Source organism: Malus sylvestris, chromosome 3 (genome assembly GCF_916048215.2).
Source record: "Malus sylvestris chromosome 3, drMalSylv7.2, whole genome shotgun sequence".
Classification (NCBI taxonomy): Eukaryota; Viridiplantae; Streptophyta; class Magnoliopsida; order Rosales; family Rosaceae; genus Malus; species Malus sylvestris.
Window position 1 is genome coordinate 11240540 of NC_062262.1, and position 15191 is coordinate 11255730.

At 36.8% G+C, this 15191-nt stretch overlaps 1 protein-coding gene and 1 long non-coding RNA gene across 11 annotated transcripts; both read right to left on the bottom strand.

The window, feature by feature from the left end:
- Positions 1 to 5322: 5322 nt before the first annotated feature.
- Positions 5323 to 6197, bottom strand: LOC126615503 (uncharacterized). The gene is made up of 2 exons (XR_007620812.1): positions 5759 to 6197; positions 5323 to 5523 (listed from the first exon to the last, which is right to left on the bottom strand). It is a non-coding gene; the product is annotated as an uncharacterized LOC126615503 (long non-coding RNA).
- Positions 6198 to 7826: 1629 nt separating this feature from the next.
- LOC126615502 (receptor-like serine/threonine-protein kinase NCRK) lies at positions 7827 to 14393 on the bottom strand. Of its 10 annotated transcripts, none has more exons than XM_050283318.1 (11): positions 14096 to 14393; positions 12325 to 12678; positions 11665 to 11744; positions 11410 to 11526; positions 10836 to 10946; positions 10091 to 10360; positions 9687 to 9922; positions 9289 to 9585; positions 8954 to 9190; positions 8541 to 8768; positions 7827 to 8386 (listed from the first exon to the last, which is right to left on the bottom strand). In XM_050283318.1, exons 3-11 carry the CDS (start codon positions 11732 to 11734, stop codon positions 8120 to 8122), a joined length of 1833 nt encoding a protein of 610 aa, XP_050139275.1. In that variant the 5' UTR covers positions 11735 to 11744; positions 12325 to 12678; positions 14096 to 14393; the 3' UTR covers positions 7827 to 8119. The 10 variants fall into 10 exon arrangements, with proteins under 10 accessions (XP_050139275.1, XP_050139274.1, XP_050139277.1 ...); XM_050283317.1 differs by lacking the exon at positions 14096 to 14393 and adding an exon at positions 12814 to 13419; XM_050283320.1 differs by lacking the exon at positions 12325 to 12678 and having other exon boundaries at positions 11410 to 11523.
- Positions 14394 to 15191: the final 798 nt, after the last annotated feature.

Below are 15191 nucleotides of genomic sequence, written 5' to 3' on the forward strand. Positions count from 1 at the left end.
TGCCACGTGTAAGGCCCAGATTAAAAGGAACAAAGGATGGTCGGTGTAGATGGAGTATAAAGGAGAGAAATGAGGGAAAGGTGAGACAAATGAAAAGAGGAGTGATGTAAGGAGAACCAATAGGAAGCAGAAGAAAGGAGGGGAAATGAGAGAAACGAGAAGCACAAAATCACCCTTGACTCGTGCGACCTGCAAACCTGGTGGCTACCCGTAGGTTTCTTCGGCGAAATTCATCATTTTTCTAATGAATTGAGCCAATATACCACTCCCAATCCTTATATTGACCATTCCTTTACCATTTCTACATCAAATTTGAGGAGATTGGATTCGAATTTGGGAAGAAATGCACCGGTGGGTGCGTTGGTTTCGGGATGGAAATCCATCAAATCCGAAGTTAACTCCGTCAACCATCACCACCAATAGACTCTCCTCAACCTCAGGAACAAAGCCCATGCATTGATGTAGGCATCGAAGCTTGTTTGGAATCGAATCAAGAACCACCCATTTCTAGGGTGCCAACGGATTTTCGTGAAATTGGGGCTTTTTCTGGCCAAATTGGCCTTAGTCATAGCTATGAAAGTTGCTCCACTCATTGAGATTTTTATTCCTGTAAAATTTGAGAATTTTTAGAAATAGTTGAATTTTTCGAAGAGTCGAGGCGGCGGCGCGTGGCCAGTGGACCGCCGATGCTATTTTATGTTAAATCGATATCTTGATCTTAGATTTGTTATTCGTATGATGTGATTTGATTATTGTGAACCTAGTTTGATTAAGATACGTTACTTGGTAAAAATATGCATCGACGATTCGACCGTTGGATCATCACCAAACTTTAATATGTTATAGTACGTAATATTTTAGGATCATAGGAACTTACAGATCGGGAATCTGACATATGGATCTTCTCGAATTGGATTTGTAAGTTCATAAATAAAACTTTGACCGCCACTTGAATTTGCAATTGGTGAAGATCCAACCGTTGAATCATAATGAAATTTTAGGATGATGTTTTAGAAGCATAATGTGTATCTTTGGAAGTGACTGGTCAGAAATCTGAGGTGCGGATTTTCCGGATCAAGTTGCATAAGGTTGTAGACCTTACCGTCGATCTTTGATCGACGGTTGACCTTTGGTCAATGGGTCTCAAGTCATTTAAGAACATCTTTAGGGATGTGTTTTACGCAAGTTACATGTTTTATTGATAAGAATTCTGAGATGTGCTTTGATAATTGTTCTGGGCGCCGATCGTTCGTGACGCCTTGATCTTCGTGCTAGAAAATTTTAGGGCGGACTCTAGGTGAGTGGGTCTTTGGTTTTCTATATATAAGTATATATTCTCTACATTTCCCAGAAATTGCTTTAAAAGGATTTACATTTTTAAATGCCATGTCAATTGCATTACGCTTTGGTATATGCATTAGTGTGTGTGTGTGTGTGTGTGTGGTTATTGTATGATGATGCGGACGCACAGGTAAGCTTCAGGTAAGTACATATTGATGATAGTTATTACATTGAGAATGGTTATGGTTACATGCATTTAGTGCTCATTATCCTGCACCCCGGTGTTAGTGCTCCGCCTGAGGCCAAGGCCTAACCTTCACGTGATCATTCACTTCCCGCACCACATATTCACCTTGGATCTAAGGTAGGTACCAGCCTGTCGTACATACCACATTAGGTAGTTCCGACTCGTAGGTGACTTGTGATACTTCGCACATCCTTCACGTGATCGTAGCACTTGAGTGTATTTATTTACACCCAGCCTGTCGTACAGACCACCTTAGGTGGTTTCGACTCGTGTGCAGGAATTGATTTGTGAGATATAGGCTCAACCGTACAGGTCATGTTAGGTGACTCTGGCTGGCACATCATTTTACATTGATTTATTTGGCTTACTTATTGAATTTCTAAGATACTTGACATGGTATACATTTTATTTTCATTACTCTCGAGCATGATCTCTATATACGTATGTATTATTATTTTCTGGGAAACTATACGGGTTTTACGATGAGGGGTTATTATTTTTGAAAAGAGAAATGGTTTTTGAAAAGCTTTGTTTTTGCCCACTCACATTTTCTATTTTGTGCCCCTCCAGGTTCTATTAGCAAAGTTTCTGTATTGATGAGGATTCGTGGCATATCCCAGTACAAATGGCTTCCTATGATGGTATAATCTTTATCTTACCTTACTCTACTTTATTTATGCTCTGTAATCACGTGTGAAATGGGTCCATACCCACTCACAGTGCACTCGTGTACTTAGGCACTGTTAGGATTAAATTTATTCACATTTTACAGATCATCACACTTTATGGTTTCATCACGTTCTAGGTGTCGGCTAGCACAGCTCGATTCGAAGTCCTAGTAGACATTCTGGGTCGGGGTGTGTCAAAAAGAACTTATGCAAGCTCTTGAAAATTATTCTCTTATGACGGGACGAGGCTTAAATCAAGAAACTAGTCTCAAACGTGCCGGAGCTACAAGATGAAATTCACATTATGGTACTTTGATTAGTTTGATTTCTATGTACTCGTCCATGGTCAATGTGCTTGAAATGATTGTTGATGATAATACCAATGATAGTGTGGTCGAAGCAAATAGGTTATTGAGAGATATACAATCTTTTGAGTTTGTATTTCTCCTATTTTTTATGAAATCTATATTGGGAATCACGAATGATTTATCACAAGCATTACAAAAGAATGATCAAGAGATTGTGAATGCAATGGCTTTAGTCAACACATGTAAAGAACAACTACTCTACATGAGGAATGATAAGGGGTTTGATCTTTTGGTTGACAAAGTATAGTCATTTTGTGTCCAACATCATATTGAGGTTATTAACATGGATGAGGCATATGTAGCTCAAGGGAGGTCGCGCTGTAATACCCACAAAAAGACCAACCGCCATCGTTACAAAGTTAAACTTTTTTTTATTGTCATTGATTCCCAACTTACAGAGTTAAATGATCGCTTCAATGAGACAAGTACCGAATTTCTCATATGTTTGGCTAGTTTGAGTCCAAATGATTCTTTTATAGCTTTTGACAAAGAAAAGCTACTTCGCCTTGCTTAATTGTACCCTCAAGATTTTATGAAGCAAGACTTGTCAGCACTTGAAGATCAACTCAATATTTATATTCACTCTATGCATTCGAGAAGTGACTTTTCTCAATTGCAAAACATTAGTAATCTTGCTAAGAAAATGGTGGGAAAAGGGTTGCAAAACATATGTGTATTTACTTATTGAATTGACTTTGGTTTTACCGGTTGCAATTGCTTTAGTGGAGAGAGCATTTTCTGCCATGAATATCATTAAGAGTCCACTCCGCAACAGAATGAGGGATCAATGGTTAAATGATAACTTAGTTGTTTACATTGAGAAAGATGTTTTTTCTTGTATTGACAATGAAACTATCATGACACGTTTTCAAAGTATGAAATCCCGTCGTGGACAAATTTAGTATTTTTAGCTTGTTTAGCATAAAGATTATGAATGAAAAGTTGTAGTTTGCCATTTATTTGTTTACCGCTATTTTCGTCCTTTTTTTTTTGGGGAGCTTTTATATTGGGACCACCCTATATTAAAATCCTAGATCCGCCACTAATTCTAGCTAACCACATTTGGTTAGCCACCCTACTAAGTTTGACTTATGCGCAGATACTTTGCTGGATGAGTTTTTTTTTGGCGATTTGAGTAAAAAAATTACTTAAATTTTGGTCAAGCTAGATTATCAAAGTAATGTGACTCAATTAAGATATTGGAGAAAACTATATTTTTTTCAATAATCTACAATGATAATATTAGGCTCCACTAGCTTCAACTCACGTGTAGTGGATAATGTGTGACAGCCCTTTGTAAATGCTTTGCAATCACTAAACAACATATCAATCTCAAATTGTGGATTGTTCAAGTTTGTGTTTTCATTAAAATCTTGCCACGTCTCCTAATCATTCTCACTATCATTGTGCCTAGGGTCATTGAATCTTCCATCTGGTCACCATTGTCAACCTCGCAAACAATTTCCTATTCACCCTTACCATTTGTTTCATTTTCTTTTACGGTCCAACCCACTATTCTCTAAGGGGTGTGATATCCACACACCTCATTTTACTTCTCACACACCTTCTTAATTTTCAGCCGTTGAATCGGATGAATTGAAGAAGATCAATGGACAGAAATTATCAAAGGGTGTGTGAGAAGTAAATGGGGTGTGCGGATAGCACACCCCTTCTCTAAAGTCAACAAATTCCTTGAATCGTAGATCATCCTCATGCATGGCATAATCACTTTGTACCCATACTAGATGATGTTCCCATAGCCACAGGTTCTCCAAAATTACCCTTTTCGTCAGCTCCAGTAATCTCAACTTCATCATTCACACAAGGGTCTTGTGCATTCACATTACCTTCTTGATCATTAGCAATATCTATTAACATAGTTTCACCAATTGTAACTTCATTACCAATGTCACCCTTAACACAAACATTACTCCCAACTTAGGTGGATGAACAACAGAAACTTCTTCTTTAGTTTGGTATACGTGGAGGTGATCTAAGAATAAATTTATATCCCTTGCAAAAGGAATGAGGTCACACTTACAAACCACATCGAAATCTTCCTTCAGTAAAGTTAAAACCCGTTGACACCCTCCCCTGAAAAGCTTGTAATAATAATCAACATTCCCACTGTGACCCAATTCCAATACTATTGCATCAATTTTTTTTTATCAACATGTCATATCGTTATCAGAATAGTAATACATTTCCATTGACGTGGTAGGTTACAAACATTAAAACACCATGATACATTCTAATTGTGCAATGTGCTGGATCAGCTAAAAACCAACATAATATAGAAACATTTAGAACATTTAATCAAGGGATAGAATAATACTTCATGCATGCGAACTGTACACATAAAATGATCACACATGTTCTCTTGAATATCAAACACACACAAGACAACATTTTTTTTCAACTAATATTAGAAATTGCCTGCCACACGCAGCACTAACAAACAAATTGAAACAAAATAAAACCGCTAAACCACTTTATATTTAACATCAACCTAAAAGATAAACATTTCTACTCTGTAAATATAGGGTGGCGCAGCACTGGTATTTATACAGTCTATTGATACAAATACTAATTCGACTTCGGTTATACAGAAGTAGTAACAAGGAATCTAAAACAGCAGGATTTTGAGTCGTTCTAGGATTACCAGGAATCCAAAGACTATTGATGCAATACTTATTGTATCCTCTCTTCGACACCCAATCTTCAAAGAGTGAAATAAAAATATTAATAAATATGCATGTAAACACAAATTAAAATCAAATTAACCAAATTGAAATAGTTAGATCAAATGAAGATTTGAGTCCACCAATTATTACACAAAACAATTCATACAAAGTAGGCTCATAAGAAAAGGTAGCACTATGGTGGTGGAGGAGGCCCAGGCTCAAACAGTGGAGGGCAACAACATTTAAATATACCGCAGCAGCACAGAATCCACAAACTGCATAATCAAAACCAAATTTCAAAAGTTAAATTTTAACTTTTTTAAAAAATGCAGTAGAATTGTATATTTGAAAAAAATTCTCCAATGCGGATAAATTAATCTTGCGGGATGTGACTAGTTGTATTGGGCTGGCAGCCGGCATATCCTCAAATCCCGCTAGATTTATCCCGCATTAGAGAAAGCTCCCATTGTACATGATGTAGACCAAAAATATTAAGTGAAAAGAACTTACCATAAATCCAAGCATCCTGCTTGGTGATAAGGAGGAGGAGCGGGGGCTAGCAGCGGCGTGGTTGGCTGTGGTGGCGGTGGATCCATCTCTGGCACTGATATTGGCAGGTGATGAGGAACAAAGTCCAAAGAAAAACTTTATATGTAAGTGATCCAACAAACCATGCTATATATCCCCAAGTCATAGTCTTCCAACTACCATTCAAAGAAGTTCAAAGTCTTTGCATAATGTTTGCTCAACTAACAGCACTTGGAAGTTTTGTGTACAAAAATGGATGTGCATCTTCTGAACTACTACTCCTCCCTAATGGCTCAACTACTGAACCACGAAAATTCGGAGTATAAAGGTACTATTGAGTACAAATCGAACGGTTAAAAGACTTGGGAGTATATTAGGAAATCCCAACGAAACTAACTCCATTTTCTGAAGACATGTATGATAAAGTATGAAACAGTCAAGTTTCAATACTGGATCCTTTACCATAAGTGGACGAATATTCATTGACAATTGGGATCATTAAACCATCTTGTCTAGGTTAGAATCCTTTCTTTTTTTTTTTTTTTTGAGGAAATTGACACAATTTATCACAGTCAATAAGTTGTTATAAAGATATATTTCATTTTTTGGGGTAGAGGCCCACAAGTGAGTGATTGCTAATCATTGAGCATGAGAAGTTTATCACATTCGATAGTCATAATTAAGATATTTGATTTCTTGAAATAATCGCTCATGCTGATGTTCCTTGACGCAACTTAACTATAGAAAGAAATTTAAACGATAACTTTAGATTAGAAAACTGGAATCTACTGGAAAGCATGAGAAAAATCTCAAAGTTTATAATTGAATAATATGAAAGATAACAACCCTAGGTTCCCAACACCACATAAATATGGTTATATGCCCTACAAAACAAGGCTCTGCTAGGATATTCTAATGAGATGCAAAATACAAAAATAAAATAATTATGAACACGCGAAGAATATTTTTCAAGTTGTTCTTTAATCTATTTTCTGTTCTACATCATTCCTAACAAATTAAATGAAATGAGTAATTTGTAGTTAGCATTTTGAGCTGTTACTTTGACCAGATTGCAACAAAACAATTATGTGCAACCGCATGCGGCATGGAAAAATGTCTAGTGACCATGTGAGAGGTTTGACTTTTTAATTTCAAGATGATATATATTCTATACTAAATTTACAAAAACAAGAATTTGAACTTAGGTACAAACAAATAAACTATCTTGACCAATTGATCTAATCTGTCTGCATATGCGACCACAACTGTTATCCCAAGCATTCCATGTTTTTCTTTTTTTTGTGTTGCTTCAGGATAAATAGGATTATATGAAAATATGAAATGGAACCATTTTGCTGGTCCCCGGGTGATGGATATAGTTGTAAAGTTTGGCTGCTTCAATCGGTTTGCAGGTTATTTCGTGGTAATTTTGAGTTTTGGTGTTGCTATAATGTTGTTTGTTTGTGGTTTAGCTTTGTTTATCATTTGATACTTTTAAAGATGGAAGTTTTAACGAAAATCCCACAGTACTGTTCATTTTAACGAAAAATCATATTTTTACACTAAAAAGTCAAACTTGGTATTATTCACTTTACCTTTTATTTTGTCCTTATCATTAAAACTTAAAGTTTTCAAACCATTTTCATTAGTTTTCCTTTTAAAGATCTGTATATTCTATGAACTAGGTATCAGTTGTTATTTTGTGGTGCTAAATTGGCGATGTGTGTGGTTCGTTGCCTTTGGGTTCCGAGCTTCTACGGCTAGCCATCCCTCATATACTTCTTAGGTTTTCTCTACTAGCCACTTTTAAGCCTCTATTGGTTGGACCACTTAGAAGGGTATTTATTTTTGGGTTGAAACCCCGTATGCATTTCTATTATTCATCGTTTTTGTTCTCGATGCATAAAGAACTATTACTCATGCTTTATTGCATCAGTTACTTTCTTTTTATATGCTAGTTCTTTTTGGGGCTCGTTGTAAGTTGTTATATGTTTGGACTTTGTTTAATGAATTACTCTCCTTTGACCAAAAAAAAAAAAGGGAACCAATATGCTTTGAAAACTATCTTTTTGCATTTACTGAGTTACAAGCAGCATACCATCCTTTTCATCTCCTAACATATTTCAATTTCTATAACTTCTGTACAACCACCAAACAATATACACAGCCTATGATTTTCTTCAAAGAAAAAAGTATAGAAAATAAAAAAAAAAAAATCTTCAGAAACCCGCTTGCTTCCTCATGATTTCTTCGAGCAACCGACCGCAAACAAGTATCTGAACCAAGCTTAAAATCTGGTTTCCATCCTATCCGTGTGCTTTACCCAAGTCAAGTTTTCCCCTGTCATGGGGGCTTACCACTTGTTACGCAAAATGACTCAAACCTGGGCTCAGTTAAATCCACCGTCTCATCATCGTTGGCACGACAACTCCTGGCATTTGAAGTCAAGAGGATCAATCTCTCCATATAGTTATCTGAAAGAGAATCTGTATCTCTTTCAGCACAGAGATTACGGTCAATGTCTAGTGGCAGTGAACAACGAACTGAACTTTTATTGGATTTCGCTTGCCTTAGCTCCTCAGCATCTTTGTGGCCATCCATGCTTATGTGCTGAGCAGAAGAATACTCAGGTCAAGACTTTATACGCATTGCTCAAATCATACATTACGAAGAGATGACTCAACAGGACATATGAAAAGTTAAAAATGACATAAACAACAGAGGTGCGGAAAAACAATGTAACATTTCAGTGTACAAGAATTACCTCAAAAAGGTTTGCAGAAAAGTTTTTCCTTTTAGATCTCTCTGGTGAAATAGTCGAAAGGATTTGAACAACGTCACTCATGTTTGGTCTAGCATCAGGATCCAACAGTAGGCATTCTTTTGCCAAGTAAGCCATTATCTGCATCTCCTCTTCCGGGAAGTTTCCATCTAAATCTGGATCGGCCAACTCTGTGATTACTCGCTTACTATCCTGTAAACGAGGCGTAGCCTACAACAAAGACAAAAATGTTCATAGGCTAACATCAGTTTTTATTAACCCATAGATGTATTTCTGAACAAATTATTTATGATAAAGACTCATAGTAATTAGCATAGTGGTGACAAAACGGAATTTCATGCAAAAAAAATTGATGGATATACGTTCCTAGTAATAAAGTTTAGCATTTTCCTTACCCATATGACAAGGCTTTCTTCTCCCTTGTTGGTTGATTGATGGATGGGCTTCCGACCAGTGATAAGCTCAAGAAGAACCACACCAAAACTGAAAACATCTGACTTAAGAGATGCTCTGCCAACAATTGCATACTCCGGTGCAAAATAACCAAAAGTCCCCTGCATTCTAGCTGGAGAACTAGATGCACTAGGGAGACCATCAGCTTTCAAGCGTTTCGCCATACCAAGATCAGTTATCTGCACATATATAATAAATGTTTCAAAATATAGTTATTTCCCTTGTTTCATTATAGAATCGAAGATTTCAATCCATGTCTCAAATAGTCACTTCTTACTTTTGCTTGCCAATTTTCATCCAGAAGAATGTTAGTGGATTTGACATCTCGATGCAGAATTCTTGGAGCAGCTGCTTCATGGAGATATTCCAAACCCCTTGCAGCTCCAATGGCAATTGAAACTCGAGTGACCCAATCCATGTTTTTCCCTTCATCCCCATCCAAACAATCTCTCAGGTTACCGTTATTCATGTACTCAAATACCAATAGCCTCTCGGCATTTTTTCCATGGGTTTCAAAGCAGTACCCAAGCAAAGGCACCACATGAAAATGGTGAAGTCTTGCTAACATCTCAATCTGAGGAAAAAACAGATAAGTAAACTTATTTATTCGGCCAAGAAACCAATAAACAGGATGTTGACGTATATCGAGAAATGTATTGAATGATGAGGTACTACCTCTGTTAAAAAGACAGAGTCCATATCTGGCCCTTTCAGAGCTTTTAGACGCTTAACTGCCACAATTTCACCATCTTTAAGCTGGCCACGATAGACATAGCTACTGCCGCCAAGTCCTATAAGATTGGAGTCTGAAAACTTATTGGTTGCATTTTCCAGTTCAACATATGAAAATTGAATAATTGCTCCAGGTGTAGCTCGGGGTTTGCTCCTAAATACGCAAGAGGTAAAGCACCCTGTGAATTGAAAAAGAATAGTTATACCAGTTGCTGTATGGAGAAAAATATACAAATAAAGGGCCCAAGTTTAAAGGAGTACTAGGAAGTGAACAGCCCGAAAAGATGAGCGGGTATATAAATATTAAGAAAACAAACTCTGCTAAAACAGTCCATAGATTAAATTACCTGTGCCTTTACTGATGGGAGAATCCATATTAATTTTGGCCTCAAACAATGAGCTCTTATAGCTAATTAAGTTGGAAGCACTATTGCAACTTGTTTCCGTGTCTGATGAAAATATTGGCGGTTGAATAGAGCACTTGGCCCTTCGGCAGAAGTAGCATGCCACCGAGGAAATAAAAGCAAGAGTTGTGAGTATGACACATGCTAAAAGAATAATCACAACAACTTTGCTCGGAAGACGGTTTTTTGAAGGCTGTGCTGCATTGAGATATCCTGTTAACGAGCAATACAGAACAAGTCACAATTAAATGACATGGCAAAAATTTGGATGTATGTAAACAAGATTATCTAAAGCATGTCCATGTGGAACAGATTATGGATGCATCAATACATGTAAGTCAAAGATGGGATGTCGCAAAAAATGGGTTGAGCGTACAAAGGAATCATGCAGTAAACCAAAATTCATGGTCACAAAAAGAAATCAATTTAAAAATAGCATGAATTTCGATATTTTTGGTAAAGTGCATCAGTTGACCAATAAATGAATACATGATGCAGACTTCAGAACATGATACATTTCCTGGTTCGATACAGTTTGTCCAACGTATAACTTAGTATTCTACAGCCTAGAAACAACTTATACTGAAAGGATTGTTAAAAAGAAACATTTGTGAGTGTGTGTGTGTGTGTACGCGAGAGAGAGAGAGAGAGAGAGAGAGAGAGAGAGAGAGAGAGAGAGAGAGAGTACCATAAGTGCAGTTGCAGGCTGTAAAACAATTAGGATCATGACCGTCTGCTGCCACTTTAGGAAGCCCATTCGCAGCACATATGCATGTCCATGTAGTGTTACTTCCAGCATCTATATTAAGGCAAATTGAACCATTGTTATACACCATACATTACAGGCAAAAAAACAGGTGTATAAAAGTATTCCAGTCACCAAGACAAAAGGATCTTTCTTAACCAACGCAATTAACTCCTAACATGCAAGGATTTAACCAAAGCATTTTTTGATATATAAAACTAACTTACAAAGACCTTCTACCGAAACATTGAACGAAAAAATACAACGGTTACTCAAAGCCATTATTCTTTCAATTTGAACATATAAAGAATCTCCTATGTGCGCAGAATAATCACAAAGTGCACTCAAGAACATATTTGACATAATATTCTAATATGTATTGACTGGAAACTGTTATAAACAGAACTAAATATAAAGAGATGGCAGAAGGGACAAGTGTAAAATTCTATCAGCAATAATGTTCTATCAAAAGAAGTGTAAGCTTTTGGTGATTGTACCATAAAGATCAGTGGCATACCCTGACTGCAATTACAGGATGCCGAACAGTAAGGTTCTAGAGTGTAGCTCAGGTTTCCTTGATATGAGCATCTACATGTCCAGTCTGTTGCATTGGAAGTACTCGAAACCTCATCTGCTGCAATAAATTATCCAAAGAGGATTCGCAGATACTGTTCAAATGATACTGAATTACAGATTCAAAGGCAAGGATGGTGTGCCTTGGATTTACCATCATGCAATTTCAATAACTTTTAATGAGAAAATCAATACTAACCGCAAACACTTTGCTGAATCACGATCAAGGTTATGAGACAGGCAAGGGAAACTTTCACTTGGAACTTCATTTATTCTAACCTGAACAGTATGACGATATCAAATTGAAACATTTTCAGGTCCTAATGAAAAACTCAAAATGAACAATTATGTAAGCATCCAGTAATATCGGTTTCCCTAAAAATGCTGCAAAATGCAAACAGCCTGACACCGATACAACAAACTGGAAAGATAAAAAATTCAAGCCATTTACATTGCAGATAATGATTCCAAGAGATTAAGGGAAAAGGAAAAGAAAACTAAAATCTGATGTGATACTCTCATAAATCTGAAAGGCATATATAATCCAGAATCAAACAGTTGAAAGTTAGTCAAGCGTGTAGAAGTAAAATATGACAGGGAGGTGTTGTTAAATTCATGGTTGGCCAACAAATTGATAGCAACCCACTTTGCTATGCACTCAAGCAAAATATGTAGTACAACATGAAGTTCGATTATGCGGTATTGTCAACACAAAATTTTGGCAAAAATGACTTCACAAAGTTATTGTTGACCCATGGTTAGGGGTAGCTATACCCAGTCTCATAATTACACACAACTAAAAACATAAATGCAGAAATTACCATTAAAAAAAAAACCACATTGCATTACTCATTTATACCTGTAACTGCGGTAGAGTTGCATCAAATAAGAAAAACCGGAAAATTCAAGGCTTGCCGGTTGGGGATGAAGCAGAAATTGGCCCAACAAATGAGCGACTGCCCCATCCATCATCAATGCATTTCTGCTTGTAGCAGTCCCAGTCCTATCTTAAAACTAATTAAATCCCGGTCCTATCTTAAAACTAATTAAACTGCCTCCTCAAACAGTATACAAAAACTTAAAAAAGGAACAAGGTTCCTACAAACAAAATTATACTTTCCTTACAGTAACTCTATAAGACTTTAAAAGTGACATTGCTTCCAAACAGATAGAAAGTATAAAACTTGAAGAGAATTAAGGACAATCAGCACACCTGAGAAAGTAAAGAACCGCAGCAGAAACAGCATATTAGTAACTTGACCTTGACTTGCAAAATACAAAATCAAAAGGAACAAGCATCGAGCTCAAATTACTAAAAATATCGCAACTCCCACCCACATTCTTTTACCTTCAGAGTTTAAACATGAGTACAAGTACACAAAGCGGAGCATAGCAAACCCATTATAACAACGACCAGAAAGGTCTAATATACGCAATCTCTTCAAAGATGATGGGGTGAATCTAGAAAATGGCCAATGCCGAAAGCACATTTGACACGAACAGCGGGGAAAGAGACAAATGGGGTTCATGAATTAATGGAATGGAGAATAGGAAACTCAAAGCAAACCCAGCAACCACCTCTCTGAAAGCTGCCCTTTTGCAAACCAGAAAGAGACCCCTCAGCTGCACCTAAAATCTAATCCAACATTATCCATCGAAACCCCACAATCTGTTAAATTATAGCAAACGTGGGCTCATTACTAATATACTAACCGAACTCTCCAACCTTTTCAAATGAGAAATATTCAGACACCCCAACGGCTAAATAACGGTTATAGTTTATCGAACACTTTTACTTAGCTTCAGAGACGGACAATCAGACATACATGTATAGATACTGGGTCCGTAAAGCGAACAAAGGTTGAGCTCACACTGGGTCCTACCAATATGTCGGCTGTCGGAAGTGGGCCCAATATTGGGTCATTGTGGGCTCCATATTGGGTCGTAGTGGGCCCTGCGTATATAGACAGCGCGAATAGGGGTGATAGGGGGTGACATAATACAACCACGGTTGAGAAAATGCTACACAAACCCTACTCACCAACCAAACTATTCCAAAAGAGTAAAGAAGTAAACTTTTTTTGTCAAATTATAGTCACCAACCGTGCCTTTCAGTATTCTTTAAGTTAAATGAAGTTTCTAAATCCGTGCATACAACAAATGAAAATTCAAAAATTTTGGATGTTGTTTGTTGGGAAATCTTCCATTGATATGCGAACAAAACTTCCTTTCCAAAAGAAGATAGCTTTTTTCTTTTTGACCAAGCAAATATTTATCGCTATGTAGTTCTGATCAACTAACCTAACCCAGTTGCGCAAAATCAAAGTTTAGGAGTAGAATATGAGAGGGAACGTAGTGACGTGGTATTGACTTCATAAAAAATAGTTAATAGGTTAGTAGTAACATACACTTAATTATTTCCTCGGAAAAAATATGTACTTAGTTACTAAAACACCCAAGAGAATGCTCATAAATACATTTGAGTCCAATAACCAGCGTTAATTTTCTCGTCCGCCAGAAGCTGAAATGAGTCCACCAGATCCGTACAGAGAGAAATAGAAAATCGAAAAGCAAAAAACGGCATGGCATGGAAATCGATTAACGTAGTGACAATTTGGATATATTTTTACCTTGACAAAAAGTGATTCTGAAATACGGCTGCTTCTGCGATTTCGAGGTGCCTCCGTTGGTGCTAGAGAAGCTGGAAAATCGGGTCTGATGAAGCGCTTTTGAGAAACCTAATCGGCTTTTTGACCTCAGGCATTTCGGATCTGGTAATCCAACGATAATATAGAAGAAATGGAGAGAGAGAGTCAGAGCGTCTCCATTTTTAAGTGCGAGAAGAAGCTGCCGATGGAAGCTGCTGCTTCTTCAGCTGAAGATAGACAGTGAGAGTGTGAAAGTGAGAGGGTTCTTTGCAGAGAGGGAGAAAGAGACACATAATAATGAGAGATAATGCAATTCGACCGAGGTGGCTCAGTCTTGCTTTCCGAGGTGGTCCCACTTCATTATATATTTTGTTTTACTTGTTACTTTTAAAGAATGTAACGTGGCACTTCGTGTATAGGAAAAATACGTGAGATTTTTTAATATGATCGATACATAGGATGGTACATTACGTGTTATTATACAAATTATGAGATTTGTGTGCTAAAAATTTAATAACTTAAAAATAAAATCTCCCACCACTCCTATTAAAATACATGGTGTACCACTTGTATTCCCATCACAACTAAAAATTTCTTAAAAAATACAAATTGGTAGATTTTTTTTTCTTGAAAAAATAGGACATTGAGTAATGCTAGGAAGACTAATTTTTTTAAACCAAATAATGTGTCACAAATAAGAAACAAGCACGTTAATCGACACTTAATTAATAATTCAATTATCTACAATCACATCATTTAATTTGCAAATTTGGTTTAAAAAATTTGGTCTTCCTAAAATTATTCATAGGATATCTGGTGGCAAACTACGATTATCCATCATTTCGAGTTTAGAGAGACTATAGGGAATTTTACTCTATCCGTGGTCATAGTTAAAGAAACTCATCAATTCGGAATATCAAACCCAAGACCTTCCACATTTTCTTTGTTTTATTGGTAGAGAGCTAAGAATAGACATAAAAATCGTGGAACCAAGAAATTGAATCACATCGGGACAAAATAACCGTAAAAAATGGTGGAACCAAAACAAATCGACTTAGGTTCAAGATGGACTTGATAG